The 19,736-nt window shown below is 42.4% G+C and overlaps 1 protein-coding gene across 4 annotated transcripts; it reads right to left on the bottom strand.

Moving 5' to 3' along the window:
- Positions 1–1,010: 1,010 nt before the first annotated feature.
- hyi (hydroxypyruvate isomerase) lies at positions 1,011–16,939 on the bottom strand. 4 transcript variants are annotated; one of them, XM_087852899.1, is made up of 8 exons: positions 16,659–16,939; positions 14,612–14,723; positions 5,422–5,536; positions 4,001–4,079; positions 2,962–3,011; positions 2,826–2,913; positions 1,823–1,957; positions 1,011–1,747 (listed from the first exon to the last, which is right to left on the bottom strand). In XM_087852899.1, exons 1-8 carry the CDS (start codon positions 16,855–16,857, stop codon positions 1,689–1,691), a joined length of 837 nt encoding a protein of 278 aa, XP_087709025.1. In that variant the 5' UTR covers positions 16,858–16,939; the 3' UTR covers positions 1,011–1,688. The 4 variants fall into 4 exon arrangements, with proteins under 4 accessions (XP_087709025.1, XP_087709026.1, XP_087709027.1 ...); XM_087852900.1 differs by having other exon boundaries at positions 2,826–2,895; XM_087852901.1 differs by lacking the exon at positions 2,826–2,913 and having other exon boundaries at positions 1,823–1,946.
- Positions 16,940–19,736: the final 2,797 nt, after the last annotated feature.

Below are 19,736 nucleotides of genomic sequence, written 5' to 3'. Positions count from 1 at the left end.
TTTTCGGTGCGGCTAGCTTGACTGTGACTTCGTAAGTGAGGGCTCACTTGACCGCAGGTTCACCGTTCAGTCGACAGGACGCCATCGCCATAAATACGTCGTGTAAGTTAAGAGGCGAAAAGGCTGAAATGCGTCCATGTGGAGGCATATCGATTATCAACATAACGTGCTAATAATCGATACTTATCTGAAATGTGAGATGGACTGTTAAACGATTCATTTACCCGAGTGTTCATCAGTATGTGCACCAGTCCAGTGGCTCCGTGTGTGGAGATATTTCTAAAGTGTACAAAAGCTGCTGTGGATGAAATCCTCAGTGTGAAGTCTACAGGCCACGAGGGTCAGGGAGATGAACACTAATGAGCTGCGCGCTGAAGCAAACCGGAAGACAGAGGAAAATGATTTGGTGTCGTTTGTAATTAAGACTCCGAGCTGAAAGTGTTCGTGCAGCAGAAACCACGAAACACGAAACCCGTGGAGTCAGATCCACATCCTGCATCTGAGACGACCGACCACGGCGGACTCTGGACTCACCAGCCTCAAGACACAGCAATGATTGTATGTTTCTATATTACAGCGTGGAGAGTTATCAGCAAACCTCAGACTGACCGTCTGTTCACACATTAAACCTCACAGTAAGTTTATTCAAGCTCTGACGATCTCCTCAATGTAAACAAGTTCGCCCAAATAAACTGAAGGTAGCCAGGACAATAAACCTAATCAGACACTTCAAATGACTCTCACAGCTGAACATTTTAAAGGAGCTAACAATAGCAAAGTGGCTAGAGCTAAAGCTAGCTACAAGCCAGCAGCCTCGGTATGAGCAACGCATCACAGCATAAACGCTCTGGTTCTGTTACATTAAGCAATAAACATGAACGTTTGTTTTAATATATAAATCTGTCTCAACTCTGAGTTTGTCAGGTCAAATTTATCAGCTAAATGTTCAGGAAATCGTTTCCACTTCATTACTTGGAATCAGCTGTAAATAAGAGAGGACCTTAATGCAGTTTGGGGGAAACTGGAAAGTTTATTCATTCATTTCTGAAAATACTATTTTACATCGAAGGAAAGTTTATTTTTCTAATATCTCAGTTACACGTCTCAGAAAGAAAACCCACTTCAGCACTTTAATTTTTCATTTTCTCAGACGCCAAAACTTCAAATATAACATTCATTAGTTCATTATTAAATGTGATTATGTTGCAGTTATTTATATTTCAAATGTCGTACCAGGAGTCAAAATGTTTCATTCAAAAATCAATTCTTAATCATTTGCTCCATCAGTCAGTCTGCTCCATAACATATATATTTTTTCTTAAGAAACACCTTTGATTTGCCTCTCACAGTCATCTAGTATTTTCTCATTTTGAGCCTTCGGGCAGCTCCGCCTGCTCCATCCTACGTCCCTTCCACCTGATGCTACGAAGAAACTTATGGGAAAAAAAAGAACAACATTGCCATCCTGAATCACTGCTGTGAGTGAATCGAGTGCACCGATGAAGAAAGAAGCACCAACCCAGCAATGATGAGGAGGAAAACGTGTATTCACTTCTTTCTACAGTGTGGAAACAGATTCAGAGAGGAGGACACAGGAGTCTGTGCAAAGTCTGCGTTAAATGGAAAAGGTGGGTGCTGCAGGTGGAGGTCCGTCGGGCTCTGACAGCTTCATGCTCCGTCACCTCCTCTCAGCACTTCCTGTGAGTCCAGTATTCTTTGATCCAGCCGAGACCCTCGTCTGTGGAGCCTGCAGTGCAAAGAGAGAGTTAATTACGGCTGTTTTCTAAGTCTTTATCATTCCTTAAATCACACGAACACTCACCTTGCGGCTTGTACTCACACCCGATATAACCCTGGTAGCCGATGTTTTCCAGTGTGTCGAACAGGTAGCTGTAACTGAGCTCTCCGGCGCTGTCGGGCTCATTTCTGCTGGGAACCTGAGCAATCTGGACGTGACCTGAGAAACGTGACAACCTATCATCGTGTGATGTGTTCACACCAAACAAAACCAGGTTTTATGTGTGAAACTGCCCAAATTTGTGTTGGGCAACATAAAGAGCAGAGGTCAGCGCCTAACTGTGGATGGGATTACCTCCAGTAACACGGAGGAACTGGGAGTACTTTTGTCCTTCAATACAGACACTAAAGAAACACGTAGGACTGCCGTCTTTCATCTGTGCAACGACGTGTCAGAGTGAAAATCAGCCGTGCTTTTGTTACTGCTACACTTCAGTCGATGCAAACAGAACTAAACGAGACAGAAGGACGGAGCGCAAGTGCAGACGCAGCCTCTCTGAGTGCAGCTGACAGAGGTCAGTGTTCATATCACATCAATATTATGAGCTCTGCAAGGTGATTTTAATTAACATCCTTAATGCCACTTGTGTGATAAGACACAGATACCTTTAGTCTGCCTCTGAGAGAGAAAAAAGCTGCTCGATAACAAGGTTCAAGTTTTAAAATGTCATTTACGGCAGCCTACAGTCAGTATCTGATGCTGATGAAGCAAACGACCTGATGGACCTCATTTCCTCTGTAGCTGCTGTTTAAAGGCAAAGCACATCCACAGCAGATTCATATCATCAGCAGGGTAAAGTCAGTTCCCTCTGCACATCCACTTTTTGTGCATTATGGCCATTTTCTGGCTCTAACTCAAGCCAGCACGCCGTCACCCCCACGAGTTCAAGCACTTTCAGAATAGAAGACACAGGAAGTGTGAGTGACGGCAGAAATTAATAAAGACAGGCAGCCTCTGCAGATATTAACCCAGAAGTTTAGATTTGAGGTACTTGACTGCTGTAACTGATGAACACGTGCATACTCACCAATGATAGGAATGTACTTTTGAATGTTTTGTGTGAGGTTTCCATCCATTATTTGCCAGTGAAAGATGTCCTGAAACAGTTTAGACGGCTGTTACGTTATTTGTCTTCACTTCAGACACATTTTGAAAGAACCCACCATCTGCAGTTTCATGTTTGGCTTTCCAACCTTCTCCAGGATCGCAGATGCTGCAGACAGAAAAAAGCAGCATTTGCTGGGAATGAGACGATATACTGAACGTCATCATTACAACATCGTGCCGTTCACGGTTCAGGATCACTGATGAATGGATTTAAACATCCCAGCTCACGTTTAGGTTTGGATTTTCCCGCTTTAGCTGTTGACTCATTTTAATGACACAGTCTGAAGGCCTTCACACACCAGCTGCATAAAAACTGCAGTTTTTGGACTGATTTTTAATGCAGCAGCTGTAATTTCACTTTTTAACCAAGCTCGATTAAACCGATCTGACCAATCAGACCACTGCATTTGGTTGGTCCAGCTCAGAGATGATGGAAGATTTTATTGCTGCTGTTGGAAACAGGCTTTTATATCATTACGCTCACGAAAAAACAAACTGATGAAACTCTTTAAAACTCTCTAAAAGTCTACAGGTTGCACATGCCTCCACTGATGTCAGACTTTTTAACCTGTTCTAAAATCCTCACCTGCAACTCCACTCAAATTTGACCCAACAGGAATGAAACACGGCGCTGCATTTTAATCTCTCCACTGAGCGTGCCACACTCAGAAACCTTAACAAACTGGTGCCAAAAGTCCAATTCAGGTACCTGGACACCAGATTGGTATCAGAAAGTAGAAAATGAATAAAATAGTCGTTTTGTGTGCTGACACTGTCCATTTTTCCCCCTTTTTGCTCCTCGTTTCACAGTATGAACTGTAGCCCAGCGCTGTGGACACAGCAAAGCACCAGGACCAAAATAGTGTTAGCATGTCTGCATGAAGGACATATAATACACTCACATCTAACATGATATCCAGAGGGTCAAAGGTCATGAGTATGACACCTGGACTGAGTCCTGATATTATCATCAGTCTCGTCAACCAGTCAACTCTGACTTGAAGCTCCAGCTGAACTCAGGTCAGCGGTTTTTGATCATTCAAAGTAAATATAACGTGTTTACAGGTCAAGGGTGTTTAGAGTGGGCGGTCTTACCCTGATGAGGAGAGTCCAGAAAATACCGGGGGTCTGTAATCCTGGTGTTGATCGGTTCAATCAGTCCAGTGATTCCTTCCTAAGAGCGAGATTGTGATTGGTGTGACTTTAATCATATTTTTCATTCATTATACACATTTTAGTATCTTAACAGGGACTCAAACCAGCAACCTTCAGGTTACTAGTTGCCAGTTTCCAACTCTGGGCGTTTGAGCTAACATCCCAGACCTGGCTCCCCACAACGTACTACAGGTGTCCAAAGTAGTGACTGTTGGCAAAAATATTTACCAAGACATCCAAACGTTTGGGGAAAACGAGCATACTGTCCACAGAAGGGTTGAAAATATCGCCCCCCCGCCCCCCGAGCATAGACCCTGGAGTCCGGTCAGAGGCTCTTCTGTTTTTGCCTTTACTCTGCTCAGTAAGTGGAAAAGGAGCAACTGATTCAACAAAAACATCATTTTGAGTCATTTTACACCAAACTATAGCAGCCCCCCCCCAAGGAACAAATACAATCACAGCTGTTGGCTTTTACGCTGATTTTATCAGGTAATGCTGCAACTATTAAAATCAGGATTTCAGCAGAGAAACAGAATAAAGCTGGAGTTTTAGCGTCTGCCATTTTTGGTCTTTTAAATTACAGTATATGAGCACATATACAGCCTCACATCATGGCCTTACTTTCAGCAAACAGTTGTTAAATGTATCCCAGTGCCAGCCCTAGAATGGATTAAATTATGTTTTATTGTAGGTCTATTTTGCAATGACTTCTAGAAGCTCCACACGAGTGCAACTGTATGTATTAAAGGGATAAATTGAGCATGAAATATTTGAAATATCAAGATTGTCTATTGTGGTATAGCCTAAAAACATTGTCCACAGGCCATTACACCCATCTCTGTTCATATCTGGCAACAACACTGCAGCGAGAAACGATACAGAAGTGCTTCAAACGCTGTCGCAGGTCAGCGTCAGGGCTCATCCGAGTGGATGCACATGCAGTTTTCAGAGTATTTCGCTGAAAAGCAGCCGTGACACACGAGAGTGGAGGGCTGGGAAGCGGTGACAGGGACGCCAGCTTGGAAAGTCACGGACTGATGTCGCAGTTGGCGTGGCTCCCAAGCAGAAGTTTGTGGAGAAGCAAACGGCTACAGAGCACCGAGTGACACCAGCTCATCTCTGTGCGACAGCTTTAAGCACGGGAACAGATCCAGTTGTTAGCGTGGAGATCCTGTTTCTCAGCCACGGCACCGAACCGCCAAACATTTACTTTTACTGTGCTCATCACGTGCACGCTGAAACTCTGCCTCGAGTGGAGGGACTAAATCCTTTTTCATGCACAGAGGGGAATGCATTCATAAAAGATTTATGACTGCACTGACGTGACAGCAGTGGTATGTTGGACAGAGAAGGTCACTTACCTTTGAAAGGATATCAGCAGCATATTTTAGGTTCTGCACAAAGACCGCCTCCATTTCCTTGGCAACCGTGTCTCTGTCAGAGTCCACGGGAACTCTCCCCGCCATCAGGTGAATCCTGAAAAGGAAATGTAGAAAAGATGACGCGCCGGCACACAGAAACATCTATTCTAGCTTTTAAAACACATTTATAAAGACGGCTTTTGTGCCAGACTTATTAAGGGAACTGACCTTGTCCCAAATTGGTCTGAATCGACCTTTTTCGCAGCAGACACGTTGTCTGGTTAAAGCCAGTCATTAACAATACCTGCGTTCTGCTGAAATGTGAGTCTGCACGAGCACCAGGAGCCTGAAGCTCCAGCAGCTAAATGGATTTTTATTTTTCACACACTGTGCCAAATCCACTCTGTACCTGCAGGGCAGGTTTACACACCTGAGAACAAAAGTGACACATACAGATCTCCAAAAGATGCATTTGTTTGGTTTATCAACCATCTAATCAAACTGGCTCAAATTATGAGATAACACAGCAGCAATTACAAGAATTAAGAGACAAACGAGCTTTTTAAATTTATGTTGCCAGCTGCTCGGAAACAAAACAGTGAGTCAAACAGAAAGTTATGAAAACAGAAAAATGAGCCGACAGATGTTGAAAAGAGACGTTTCCAGCACGTTACAGGGAACAGCCGGGCGCTCGCACACAAGAGGCTGTTTGATGGCTCAGATTTGGCAACATGTTTCTCACTGTGGTCAGTCAGTGAGGATCTGAACCATAACGCCATGTCATCGGTCAACCAGCACTCTCTACATGAACAAAGCAGTGGGGATGATGTACGCTTTAAGTCCAGATCAACACACAATGTCTTCACTTAACCTTTAGTGGAAACATGACGCTCCCGTATAGGGATGGGTATCGAAACCCGGTTCTTGTTGAGAACCGGTTCCCACTGTTTCAGTTCCTTGGAATTGTTTGGCATCTTTGCAAACGATTCCCTTATCGATTCCAGTCACCCCGAATGACGTCACCACGTTGGGGAGCGTCATTTACCTGGCAGGAAACACGGCGGCTCAAAGGCTCAAAAGTTTGGTTTTACTTTACGAGAACGGATGACAACAGGGCAACTTGCAATACTTGCAAAGTAGATATTTCATTTAAGGGAGGAAACACTACGAATATGCAAAAGCATTTGCTCACAAAACACACGATGACCTTAAATAAATGTCGTGTTTTTAATTCCGGACTCGTGAATCTCAGCCCAGCAGCAGCGGTAAAGTTTGCACGTCCTCTCCCGTTAATGCGGCAGGTAAATAATCAGCTAACAGTGCAGATTATGTTAGCGCGACCTGCCTTATTACAAACCTGCCATTACTGTGCGTTTAGGTGACCATGATGAGACAGAGTCTGGCTCAGATGCTGGCAGTTCTCGCTGCAGTCTATCGTAGCGTCTCCTTTCAGGCAGGATAGACGAACGTCACCGAGCAGAGACTCAGTTTGTGGTCAAAGGCTTGCAGCCGTTTGCCACAGCAGATGATTTTCAGTAAGTGAATGTGTTTAATTGTAGGCAGGGACATTACTGGATATTCTTGTGTAATTGCTACAGAATCATTTATGTTATACTTTGTTATTGCTACAGAAGAATATTTATTTTATTATTTTACATCTACAGTTTTTTCCTGGGGACCCTGTGACACCCCATTGAAGAGCCGTAGGCTGTGGATCTCTTAAGATCTCACTGTTGGGTTTGTAAGGCCATGTTACTCCTAAATTTCTGTCTTGTTCAAAGAGAAGATATAAAACAAAGTTCTAAGCTGATCGATCTTAGTGTTCTCCTTTTTAAAAAGAATCGATAAAGAATCGAATCGTTAAACAGAAACTGGAATCGGAATCATGAAAATCTCATCAATATCCATCCCTACACCCGTAACTGGATAACAAAAAAGGAAACGCACACTTGTGGAGTCATTCATCCAACTGATCGTTTATTTAACACACGCTGTCATCGGGTTTCACAAATAAATGTTTTCCAAGTCAGCAGATGAAGCACTGACACAAAATCCACCATTACAAACGCGTAAAACACTAAAACTAGTAAAAACACAACTTTGGAAACTGAACTGAGAGCAGTGCAACATGAAGTAGAAATAAAAACCTTCCTTTTCTGCTTTACATATACGGAGCATCAGCTAACCTCGGCGGACCTCTCTAAAATCTCGCACCATTAGACAGCTCCATTAAGAGGCTTAGCCTGCCCCAGAGCGGTCATCAAGAACGTTACGCTGAAATTTCCTGTAAATTACTCCGATTGTATCAGGGGACAACGCCAACGGGCGGAGTTATTGATTGCTGTGACGTCACGCCTATTTACATGAACTGAATTCACTTTTCCTGGTGGTGTTTGGTCCCGACCACAGTGGACTCTGGTGTCTGCTGCACACAGCTGCTTCTGTTCGCTAAATCTCTGCAGCCTCTGAAGACGGCATATGTTGCTGTAGCCTCAGATGCCAGAAGTGTGATTAACTTCATTATAACACATCCAAAAGATTTCAGACAGTTAATGCATTTTATGAAAAAGTGATAAAAACCAGCAAAGCTGTGAATGAAAGGCTTCGAGTAACTTCAAATCTTCAATGCAAATGTTGAAGACGAACCAGAAAATCAACAGGAAGTTACAAACCAACTGCTTTGACTGTGTCCAGAACATCTGTGCACGGTGCTGAAGAGATGAAATCAAGTTCAACTATGGCTGAGCTTCATTAAGTACCAGCTGGTGTGGTGAGACCAGTGTTGGTCAAGTTACTTGAAAAAAGTAATCAGTAACTAATTACCGATTACTTCACCAAAAAAGTAATCCTGTTACTTTATTGATTACTTATTTTCAAAAGTAATTAATTACTTAGTTACTTAGTTACTTTTTAAAAACACGATTTACAACCTGAATAGGTGATAAAGTGATAGATCTTTCAGCCCAATTCTACTTTTTCTGCATAATCATCATACAAAATGTAATCAAATGGAAAAGTCTCTTTTTAAAACTTGTTTTATTAGTTTTAATCTTTTAACTTTATGCATCAAGCAAACATTTAATTATCTGCAACATTCTCTGACTGGAAGAAATTAGTTTAACATTTAAACCTATTTTCTGCACATTCCAGCTCATAAAATAAAATATTTTGTGTGTTTACACTCAGTCTTTCAAATAGATGCAAGTAAAACACAGCAGAAAATAAATAAAGTCAAAGACTAGCGGTCCTGTTGCTCTATTTTCACCTGTAAAGCAGGAGTGGGGTAGGCGGAGGTTTACCCTGGTGCAGGTGTGCAGCGGTCAGTGGAAGAATCCGCGAGTTTCTCTGTGAGTTTCCCATTACGTCGTAGCTACTCGGTGCTTGTTTGGAAGTTTAGGGGTTTTTCGCTGTAAAAAGAAGTTTTCTTCCCACGCACAACGGACACTAATGTTTTTGTCACTTTTTATGGAATCAAACTCAAAGTAAGGTCAGTACTTCCACGCTTTAAACGCTGCACGCTCATACTCTCTCTGCACTCGATATATGATCCATTGTTGATCTGCACACAGCTGTTGTCACGAACGTCGCACTCGCTTACGTCACTGTCATGAGACGTTCTCGCAAAAAATCACGGTTTTAGTAACGCAGTAACGCAGCGTTCCTACGGGAAAGTAACGGTAATCTAATTACCGTTTTTGCGATAGTAATCCCTTACTTTACTCGTTACTTGAAAAAAGTAATCGGATTACAGTAACGCGTTACAAGTAACGCGTTACTGCCCATCTCTGGGTGAGACGGTGCAGCAAGTCGACGTAGTCGTAACTTAATCAGACGATAATATAACGGAGCGACACATGACAACAACTCGAGGAAACGAGGGCTGTGCAATAAAATGCAAAAGCAGCCACAAACAATTCAACACATCCACCAGTAAATCACCTGCTGGCTGAAACTGTAACCACAGCATGTAGCAGTAATGCTGTGGTTACTGCCAGCACAATGAAAATGACCTTTTCTTATTCTTTGTATAACATTTGGCAGAATGAGTGGACACCACGTGGGGAAAGCAGTCTTTGTGTTTTAAAGTAAATATGTTTCAGCTGCTGAGAGCACAATGTTTTACTTTGTGAAGGGAAGGAGCACTTACACTTACACAGAGAGGTGTTACTAGGCCATAAACGCTGCCTGGTGTTCAGCAGACAGTGTTTGGGGTCTTGCGTGAGCAGCCATGCCTCTTACTAAAGTGCCTTTCTTCTAGCTGCTCTACTATCATGGCCTGAGAAACAGCTGAGCCTGGTTGACTTGCAACTGAAAGTAAGTTAATTTTATTTATGCCGCACTTTTCAAGAACAAAACACACAAAGTGCTTCACAAGGTTATAAAGAAAATGCATAGATACAATTTAAACCATGTAAATGGATCCAGCTGAATAAAAACAAACACAAACCTGACGTCCAACAGGAACGAGTTCAGCAATTTATGTAAAGCAGTCTGCTTTGGTGCTGAGCCTGGACTCACTGCTGGAACAACCATCACTCAGTACAGCTCACTCGCTCACTGAGAGAGACAGCTGACCACGGAGAGCAGGGGGGGTGATAGTGTCTCATTTTTATATTTACAATATTTAAACATATTGTTGAAAAAGCTACGAGCAGCTGGGAACAGCAGCATTATTGGTGTGAACTAAAATTGAAATTCAAACCTTGGTTTTGATGACGACTGTCAGTGATGACAGACGACCTGTTAGTGTGACTTTAATGTCACAAGCTGCCAGCAGAAGCATTACAGCATGACAGCAGTGACACATACAGCTGGACTGCACACATTCATCGAGTAATTTGATTAATTCCATCGTAAAAACTTCTCGACACAAATTCTTTGCTTCGAAGCTTCATTTCACACACGGCTCTGCAAATGTGAGCCACTAAGAACAGAACTGCAATACAGCTAATACAATTTAGGAGCAGCAAGTAAATAAAAGGTTAAATTAGTTAAGTTAATTAAGTTTATTAAGCCCACCAGTACTGATAACACCACAGCAGCAGAGATGATGATGATGATGGTTTAACATGGACTCAGAGTTTACACACTGTGAAGAACAGTGTGTAAACTCTGAGTCCACAGACGAGGAGTATGTGGTCAATGTCCCCGCAGTTAGCTGAGCTGACGACATGGAAGATGTTGACGGGTTAACCAAAGATGAGCTGGAACCACGAAGGTGGCGAGCGCTCCCCAGGGAGACGAGGACGTGCTGGACGTGTGGTTTGTTGAGGGATGAGCAGGAGAGCCTATCGCAGTGTGCCACTACTGCTGCGTCGGCCGGCCACAGCGACATGTCTCTTTTTCCTGTGGACTGACCCTCTCCTCTGCCAGCTCAGGACACGTTGTAATTCTTATCACCCACCGGAGCCCATGACGGCCAAAAACTGGCGTCCCGTGTTCCCGACTTGGTCTCTGAGCTGACCGCATCATGGAGCAAAATACTGTCTACCTGTGTCACTGTGGACCTGGATGGTGGCGAGGAGGCTGCTTATCTGTCTCACAACCACAGTGACGTTGCCCCACAACTCTGCCGTTCACGCACTGCAGCTTCAGCACGTCGCAGCTGGACAAGATTTATCGGGCTCAGGCACTGCCGCTTCGTCACAGTGCTCCAACCGTACCAGGCGATGTCCCTGGTGGTGCTCGGGCTGCTGGTTCCTGCAGACAACCCACTGGCACTTCTCCTTAACCCTTTAAAGCCGGTCGTAGCGGGCACGCTCCGTTTGGCGCAACTACTTTTAAATCCCGGTAGCTCTGCAACCACGTGAGCTAGCGCAATAATTTTTTTTGCATATGAAACCGGAGGAGTTGTACTTACATCTTATGCCATCAGCTTGTCCTCGGTCACAGTTTCCTTCCACATATAGCTTTGCAAAAACTGCATAAAAAGCACTTGCAGCAACAAAAACATAATATTCCAGAAACACGCTTTGCTGATCCGATCAGCTGTTCATAACACTTCCTATGTTCATCAACGTGAACTATCGCATGACCTGCCTGAAACTGGAAGTGACGTCATTTTCGCGGAAATGTAGTTTTTTTACCATCAGGGCCTCATGAGCCTATACTGGTGTTTTTAAAAGTTATCTTTGACTTTATGACTTTCTGTGTGGTTTCTGGGATGCTTAGGACTCATATTGCACTGCTGGAAATAGTTTATTTTGATGCAGATGCTGCTTTTTTGCAAATTTGCAGTATAATATTTATTTTCATTTTTCCTACAGTGTATAAAAATTGGTGTATTTCAAAAACAAAACTATGAAGACACTCAAAATAAATTTCCTGTGGTAGGAAACTATTTTGTGCAACTTTTTTGTATTTACAGTTTTGAGGGATAAGCCTCTTAAATTTCTCTAACTAGAAATATATGTTAAAAAAAACAAAAACGATTTTCAATTTTTTTGTAGTTTATTGCACTTTCTTGCAATTTATGTAATTACTATGCACTTAATGCAGACATATTATTAAAATTTAGGCTGTAATGGTTGTATTGATGTATAGCAACTTGAAATGCTCCCAAAAATGGCTCCACAGCATGTAAACATATAATATAAGCTCTTAAAGGGTCTTAAAGGGTTAACAAGGTCATAATCACCACTGATTAGATCCTTCGTGCACCCTGCTATGCAGTAGTGGTATGGAGTGCTGCACCCTATGCAGCACTCTGCCTTGGCAGAGGGATGGTGTCGATGGTCGTGGCACAGAAGTACCTGTGGCTGACGCTCTTTGATTTCCCAGACTGTGTATTTGACGAACCAGTGTCTGCTGCTGGGTTATTCGGACCATCGCTTGAAGCAATGCAGGCTACATTTGATCTGAGGAAGAAGCAGAGCCCACACCTAGCTCTCACAGACCTGCCACTCCTCTGCCGACCTGCGAGAGAGCGGCGCCCACGGCTGCTGTGGGTGACCTTGCAGCGAGCGCACAGCCTCCGTATCGAGTTCCACACCAGTAAGCTTGGAGCAAACCTTCGGGCCCAACAAGCCTCAGCCCTCCAAGCTCTGGGATCGAGTGGAGAATGGGTCCAGCGGCAGGGAAAAGCTGCTTTTTCCTCTCTGTTGCTGTCCAAGAGGCACCACTTACGTTGTGTTTAGGTTGTCGGTCCTAGACAACACTGCACTTTACTACCACCGTCTACGAAGCACAAACCCCCTGCACACAAAATTTCTCAGGTTGTAACTCCAAGTTTGGGTATAATGAATTTTCAGGTGACCAAATCAAGTGTTCCTGCTGTGTTTCATTGCTGCGCCCCACCAAGGTGTCTCCAACAAACTGTATTAATGTACACAGTCCTGTGTTACAATCAATGAAACATGCTTATTCAAATCTTCAGCCTGCAAGCGAGTGAGCCAGGCAGGTGATGCATTTCCCATTGGGCTCTCGTAACTTGCTAAACAGAGCAGGTGGCGACGTAGCTTTTGCTGGAGGATGCTGACGTAACCACAGCTTGCATGTCAGCTCTCCGTCCCTGGAGGGAGCCCTGGCTGCTGCACCAGGCTCTCCGACTGGCAGTGTTGTTTCACAGCGTGGTATCCACCAATGCTTCTCTGATGGGGTGGGGAGCTCTGTGTGATGGCGCATCAGTGAGAGGGATCTGGACCACAGCACAGGCTGCACATCGATCACTTACTAGCAGTGTTCTCAGCTCTCAAGCATTTTAATCCAATTCTGAGGAGCCAGAATATCCAAGTCAGGAGGGTCTGTTATATAAACAGGCAGGGAGGGATATCTCCAGTTCTAGAGAGAGCGCGTCGGCCCCGCATGTCCTCAGTTCACCATGATGACAGGTTCAATTTGACAGCTAAGGGTCTGCCCCCAAGCATGGTAGCAACAATCAGGAGCCTCATATGCTTACAGATGGGCAGCCTTTGAGGAATGGTGCCAGGACCAGCACTCTCCCATCCCAGTTATCCATGTTGACATTCCTGTAGGAGCTGCTGGATAAAAGCATTTTTTTTTCTACAATTAAGGCTTATTAAGCAGCAGACAGGGTGAGAGCAAGTGCACCTCCCCTTGCTATGCGTTTCTTTGAAAGGGCTTCACAGGCTGAGACCCGTGGTTAGGGTCCGCGTCCCTGTATGGGACCTCTCTTTAGTGTTGGAGGCCCTCTGTGGCCCCCCTTTTGAACCCCTCGAGTAGGGCAGGGCGATATGGCCAAAAATATATATCATATTTGAGAATTTGCGATAACAATATAACTGATGATACAATTTCTGCAAGACAAAATACAACTCCACAACTTTACTCGCGCAAAAAAACCCATCCATTTATTTTACTTAAACAAGCAGCTGTTTTATGTGCATTAAAGCTATGTAAACATTTAACAGTGTAAAAGTAAATTTCTTGCTGAAAGTTTAACCAAAAGGCATTTCCAGTAGAAATGTGCTGACATATCCTGAGCATAACCATGTAGAATATCCACTGAAGTTAAAAAGAGGTGCTTTGCAACATTAAACTGCAGTGTGCCAAATAAAAACGTCAAATACGTATTTTTCGGACCATAAGGTGCACGAGATTATAAGGCAACAAAGCCGTCAGATAAATCAAACTTTATTGAACTCATTCTTGTTGCTTCCTCCACTTCTGTAACATTGATTCATTAATGCTGTATTCTATCACAGCTGCTCTGTTCACATGTTGTTGCAGTATATTAATGACTAACCTCGTATTGTGGATGGATTATCTCAGTTGTTCTACCAGCTAGCCCAACTTCAGTAACCCTACAAACGTCACTGCTGTTTAGTTTTCTGTCTTCATTTATGTTGGAAGTGATAACAGAGCTGTGTGCATGCGCATTTTACCCATATTCTATCGCGATATTTCATTTTCTTATCGTTGCCTAGCATTGTACCGGTATTACCGTGAACGGTATAATATGGCCCAGCCCTACCCTCGAGTATGCAGATATGAAATGTCTTTCATATAAGACTGCATTACTTGCTTTTGCTTTTGCAATTATTCTGATTACTTGAAGAATCAATGGAATGCTGGATAGATTATTCGATTACTAAAATAATCAACAGCTGCAGCCCTATTACATAGCATAAGACAAATGCAAGCTTTAGTATGACTACACGCTTATGAATAATATATGTAATTTCTTTGTGTCTCAGGTTGGAGGTTGGGGGATAAATGGATTTCAATTTACCTCTTACAGTCCAAAGCTCTGGCATACTTCAAACTTAGATCCAGTCCCTCTCTGAACTCTGCTTCTCTTCCAGGAACTGCTCCAAGACCGAGATCACCTGCCTTTATATCTCCTGCAACACACACACACACACACACACACACACACACACACACACACACACACACACACTCTTAAGCTTAATTTCTGTGTGTTGAATGCCTGCTGATGTGTTGATGCATCTTCATTGCTCTGCCTTCGTAAGTGAAACTGATGATCTTGTTGGTCTGGGTGATTATTAATCTTGAACGACAGTTACTTTTAATAAAACCCTGAGGAAGAAATGAGGACTTCAAAACCAAAACTATTCACAAACTGTCAGAGCCATGAAAATAAGGAAAAACTGTTTGTCTATGCTGGCAGGTTCCTACCCAACACATCCTTGTTCTAATCAATACACTGTGTTTACACCATATATTACTAGCAAACAGACCTTTCACAGGTGTTGGGGTCTTTGTAGCTGTGATGTGTAGTTATCATTCTTAGATGATACATATTAGGCTACGGCTTGTATTTAATGCTGACCTAAACATGATTGGTTTTCTAGAGACAGCAAAGGGCAGCTCAGAATTGAAATGGACACATGTTCATATCTCAGATTTGCTCTTTTGACTGAACTGGGACTATGCATAAAAAACAAGTTAATGCAATTGCATCCATCCATCATGTTCCCCTCATTCAAATTTGGATACCTCTGGCAGCAGGGTATTCCATACATCCTTCTCCCCAGACACATTTTCCCTCCTGGGGGAATCCTGAGGCGTTTCCAGACCTCCAAAGGGAGGTGCCTGGGAGACATCTTAACCAGTGCCCAAGTCACCTCAACTAGCTCCTTACAACATGCAGGAGAGTCAGCACCTCGGAGTCAAAGTCTGAGTCCTACAAGTCTGAGGCCACAAAAACAGTGGAATTCTCCCAGTGTGTTGGAGAAGAGAGGCTGCCTCAAGCAAGGGAGTTCAAGCATTTTGAAATCTTATTGGACCAGCAGATTGGTGCAACATCAGCAGTATTGCAGGTATTGTATTGAATTGTCAAGGTGACGAGAGCACCAAGTTGAAAGACTGAGACTGAGACAATCCATCTACGTCCCAACTCTCATGAAATTTGTGTAATGACCAAAAGGTCGCAAACTCATGCAGTTGCAATGACAGTATGGTGGCTGGGTTCATTCTTAGAGAAAGGGTACGGAGCTCAGATGACTGGAGGCATAGTGTGGAGTAGAGCTCCAGCATATTGAAAGAAGACAATAAATGCAATATTTTTGTTAACCCCTTGAATTATAGCTTAAAGTCTACACTTCAATCTATTTTTTTTAAATGATCAGTTTCTCCCTTTATTAACCACCTCTCAGTCAGCTGAGAGGAAACATTAACACGTTTCACCAGACCATCTGAGAGCCACAGCTATAAAGCCACCCTGCCTCCCCCTCAATGACATGTGGGACAGGCTCCAGCCCAACTGTGACCCTGAACTGGATGAGCAGAAGATGATGTATGGATGCAATAAGACTAGAGGTGGAACAATCCTCAAACAGACTGAAACTGTGACACAAACACAATGCAGCTCTATCGTCCTGTACTCACTATTAACGGTAACCCTGCACTGAAACTGTATGAGAGTTACATTAGAATAGCTCAAATTTAGTATTTTTGGCTTTATAAAACATGCCAGTCGTGGAGCAGTAGCACTACCTAACACAGGCAGTTTCACCAGGCCTGACTGGCTTTGTATTGGATTTAATTTGTATTTTCAATTTTCAGATTGGCTTATTTAAGAATATTTGTCATTAAAAGAAAAACAATTAATAAATATATATATATATATATATATATATATATATATATATATATATATATATATATATATATATCGTTTTAAGAAGGTTTTTTCTTTTATTGTTGTGCACTCCCACCCGGGAGGAAGTTGCTCTCCACGCCATTCTTCAGCATTGGTAGTTAACATGAAAAGCTGCGTGTAAACCAACGGTGCGACCCCCTCTAGTGTCTACCTGGCGGGGTGTTGATAAGGACGACCTCCACCCCTGTGGCCTTTCTGACTCTCTGAAGCTCCTGTAAATCCGAGTCGTACAGCCACGCTGCCTCCACAGCCTGAAATCCAGCCGCGGCTGCTGCTAATATTCGCTGGCTGAAGTCCGGAAGCTCGGTGAACAGCCACGAAATATTCGCACAAAACTTCAGTGGAGCCATTCTGTTGAACCTCCGAGGCCAACGACCGAGTTCAGTCGTCCAGTTGAACTTTCTACGTGCTAACAGACAGGGAGGAGCTACGCTAAGCTAGCTAAATTTCCGTCGGTCTGGACCGGAAATGGAAAGCAAACCTTTCAAAATAAATAAAATGTTATTTGAATTTTTACGTATATGGAACACAGTTCTTTGAAAATGTTCTGACGTAAAGCTAAAATATAATTTCAATAAATCACCATTGATATTCAATTGTTTCACACCACATAAAACCATTCGGGGCCGAACAAAATTCATAAAATAATTAGAGCCCTTTATTGTGAAAAATAAACCGGAAACGTTAATCTTAGAACGTCAGAGAAGACTGGTGTTATCGTCACGTGATTGGCAGCGTGCGTCCTTGCTTGCTTTTCTAAATCCAGTGTGATTATAATTTTATTTAATCTTATTTTATTTTACTTTGTTCATTTTATTCTACTTTATTTTACTGTAAAATTATACCGTAAAGTATAAATAATACAAAAATAGTAATAAAAATGTAATATAAAAACTAAAGAAAAGGTACAGCAAAGAATGACTTTTAAATAAGATTTTAAGTATGCGGATAAATGTAATCTCAGGTAGGAAAATACTGTTTTCCCAAAGTTTTAAGTGTTTTAAAATACATTGTCTCCAAAACAATAATTAGTTAAAAACAGTGTTTATGTAATATGTTCAACTCCAGCATCTCAATGTTTATGTTTTCCTTGTTGCTTTCTTTTCTTTTCTTTGTTCGTTTTTTGCTTGTTTGTTTGTTCTTTTGTTTTATTTAAAGACAAATCACAAATCCAAAAAAAACCGTATTTCAGGACAATGTTTTTGAAATAAAACTCTTTTACTGAACTGTACATTAATTTACTTATCACACACTTACAAAAAACTGACATCATACATTGTCTGTGAAGGTTTTCAGTACATTACTGCTCATACATTATTGCTCTGGTTCATTTGATTCTTTGTTATTTGACTTATTTCAGTCTTTTTTCTTTCCATTTAGCAGTTTTGTTCCTCCTTTCGGTATAAAACATCTGTCATGTTTATCATTGGAAACCTTCAGATTGTGAGGTCTGGCAGCTCAGTTTATCCCCAGTTTGTGCTCTTACATAGGCTTCTAACTAACAACAGCTATTCACATTATCCATATGTGACATTTTTCCATTGTGAAAAGACTCTTTTAGTACGTTCTCAGCTTACATCTGTGTTTCCCGTCCTGGATTCCAGCAGGCTGCTATCCGTGGTTTGATTCTGAAGCAGAGGTGGACCTTGGGGTTACAAATATAGTTTTTGTTGTGCTCTGAGCTGAATGTTTTTTCCTCAATCCAGATATGATATCCAGCAACAATATCAACCTTCTGGGTTTTCCAGACATTGCAGATCTGTATCTTTTAGAGGAATTGGTGCTTATCTGTGGCCTGTCACCTACTGAAAGGCACAAACCAGGGTTATCTTAACTTGAATTCACAGTAGCTTACTTTCTCATTAAAAACATATTAATAGACTGTAAAGGCTCAGAAACAATCATGATCTGATATCTCAGTTGTAAATAACTGGACACAGATATTAACCTTATGTGTTTTGACTAGAACTGGTCCTTTAAGTTGAACATATAGTGTCTTCTTTCACCTGTGCGGTCACCGCTTTGAAACATCGTGTGATGTTGCCATGGCAATGAGTCTTTTACAGCACCATGGAGGAATTTTGTCTAACTCATCTTTGCTTAACTCATTGTTGTAATTGAGCAACACTGGAGTGTTTTCAAGCATGGACTGCATTTCCAAGGCCATGCCCCAGCATCTCAGTCAGATTCAGGTCAGGGCTTTGACTACGTCACGCCACATACAAGTCACACATACATGTTTTGTAAAGCCATTCAGAGGTAGACTTGTTGTGTTTCGGATCATCGTCCTGCTGCAGAATCCAAGTGCTCTTCAGCTCGAGGTCACAAACAAACTGCTGGACAGTCAGCAGAATATCATGGTTCAGTTTAGCACAGGAAGTCTTCCAGGTCCTGACGCAGCAAAACAGCTGCAGACCATCACACCACCGCCATATTTGACTATTGTTATGATATTCCTTTTGTGAAATGTTGTGTTAATTTTACGCCAGATGTAATGAGCCACACACCTTCCAAAAAATAAATTTTGTCTTGTCAGTCCTAAAGGTTTTGGGGATCATCCAGATGTTTTTTGGCAAATGTGAGATGAGGTTTTATGTCCTTTTGCTCAGCAGTGATTTCCTCATTGAACTCTGCCATGCAGGCCATTTTTGCCAAGTCTCTCTTTTATTGGTAAATTATAAACTCTGACTGTAACTAAGACATGTAAAGCCTGTGGTTCTTTAATGTTGTTCTTTTGTGACCATCTGAGTTAGTTACCTTCTGGACTAAATTTGGAGTAATTGTGGTCGGCTGGTCACTCCTGGGAAGGTTCACCGCTGTTCAGTGTGGATAATGGCTCTCTCCATGATTAATTGGAGTCTCAAAGCCTTAAAATGGCTTCGTAACCCTTTCCAGGCCGATAGATGTGAGTGACTTTGGTCCTCACGGGTTTCTTTAGATCGTGGTATGATGTGTTGCTTTTTGGGATCTGCTTCACTCAGATTTCTTGATTTGTGTTTACTTGAGTTATCTTTGTGTAATATTCAAATTTGTTTGATGGTCTGAAATATGTAAGAGTGACAAATGCAAATTACTAGGAAATTGGGAACAAACACTGTTTCACACCACTGCATACTCAGCTCCTAGTAGATGCACCGATAGTATCAATCCTGCGTCGCCTCATTCTTATCCCAACTTAAAAGTGTCCATGCCACCTCCCCGCCTGGCAGGTTGACAACGATACCCCGTT

Source organism: Neolamprologus brichardi, chromosome 15 (assembly GCF_056152115.1).
Source record: "Neolamprologus brichardi isolate AB-2024 chromosome 15, ASM5615211v1, whole genome shotgun sequence".
Taxonomy (NCBI): domain Eukaryota; kingdom Metazoa; phylum Chordata; class Actinopteri; order Cichliformes; family Cichlidae; genus Neolamprologus; species Neolamprologus brichardi.
Note: the sequence above shows the minus strand (reverse complement) of the source record. Positions and strands in the feature narration are given on the sequence as shown.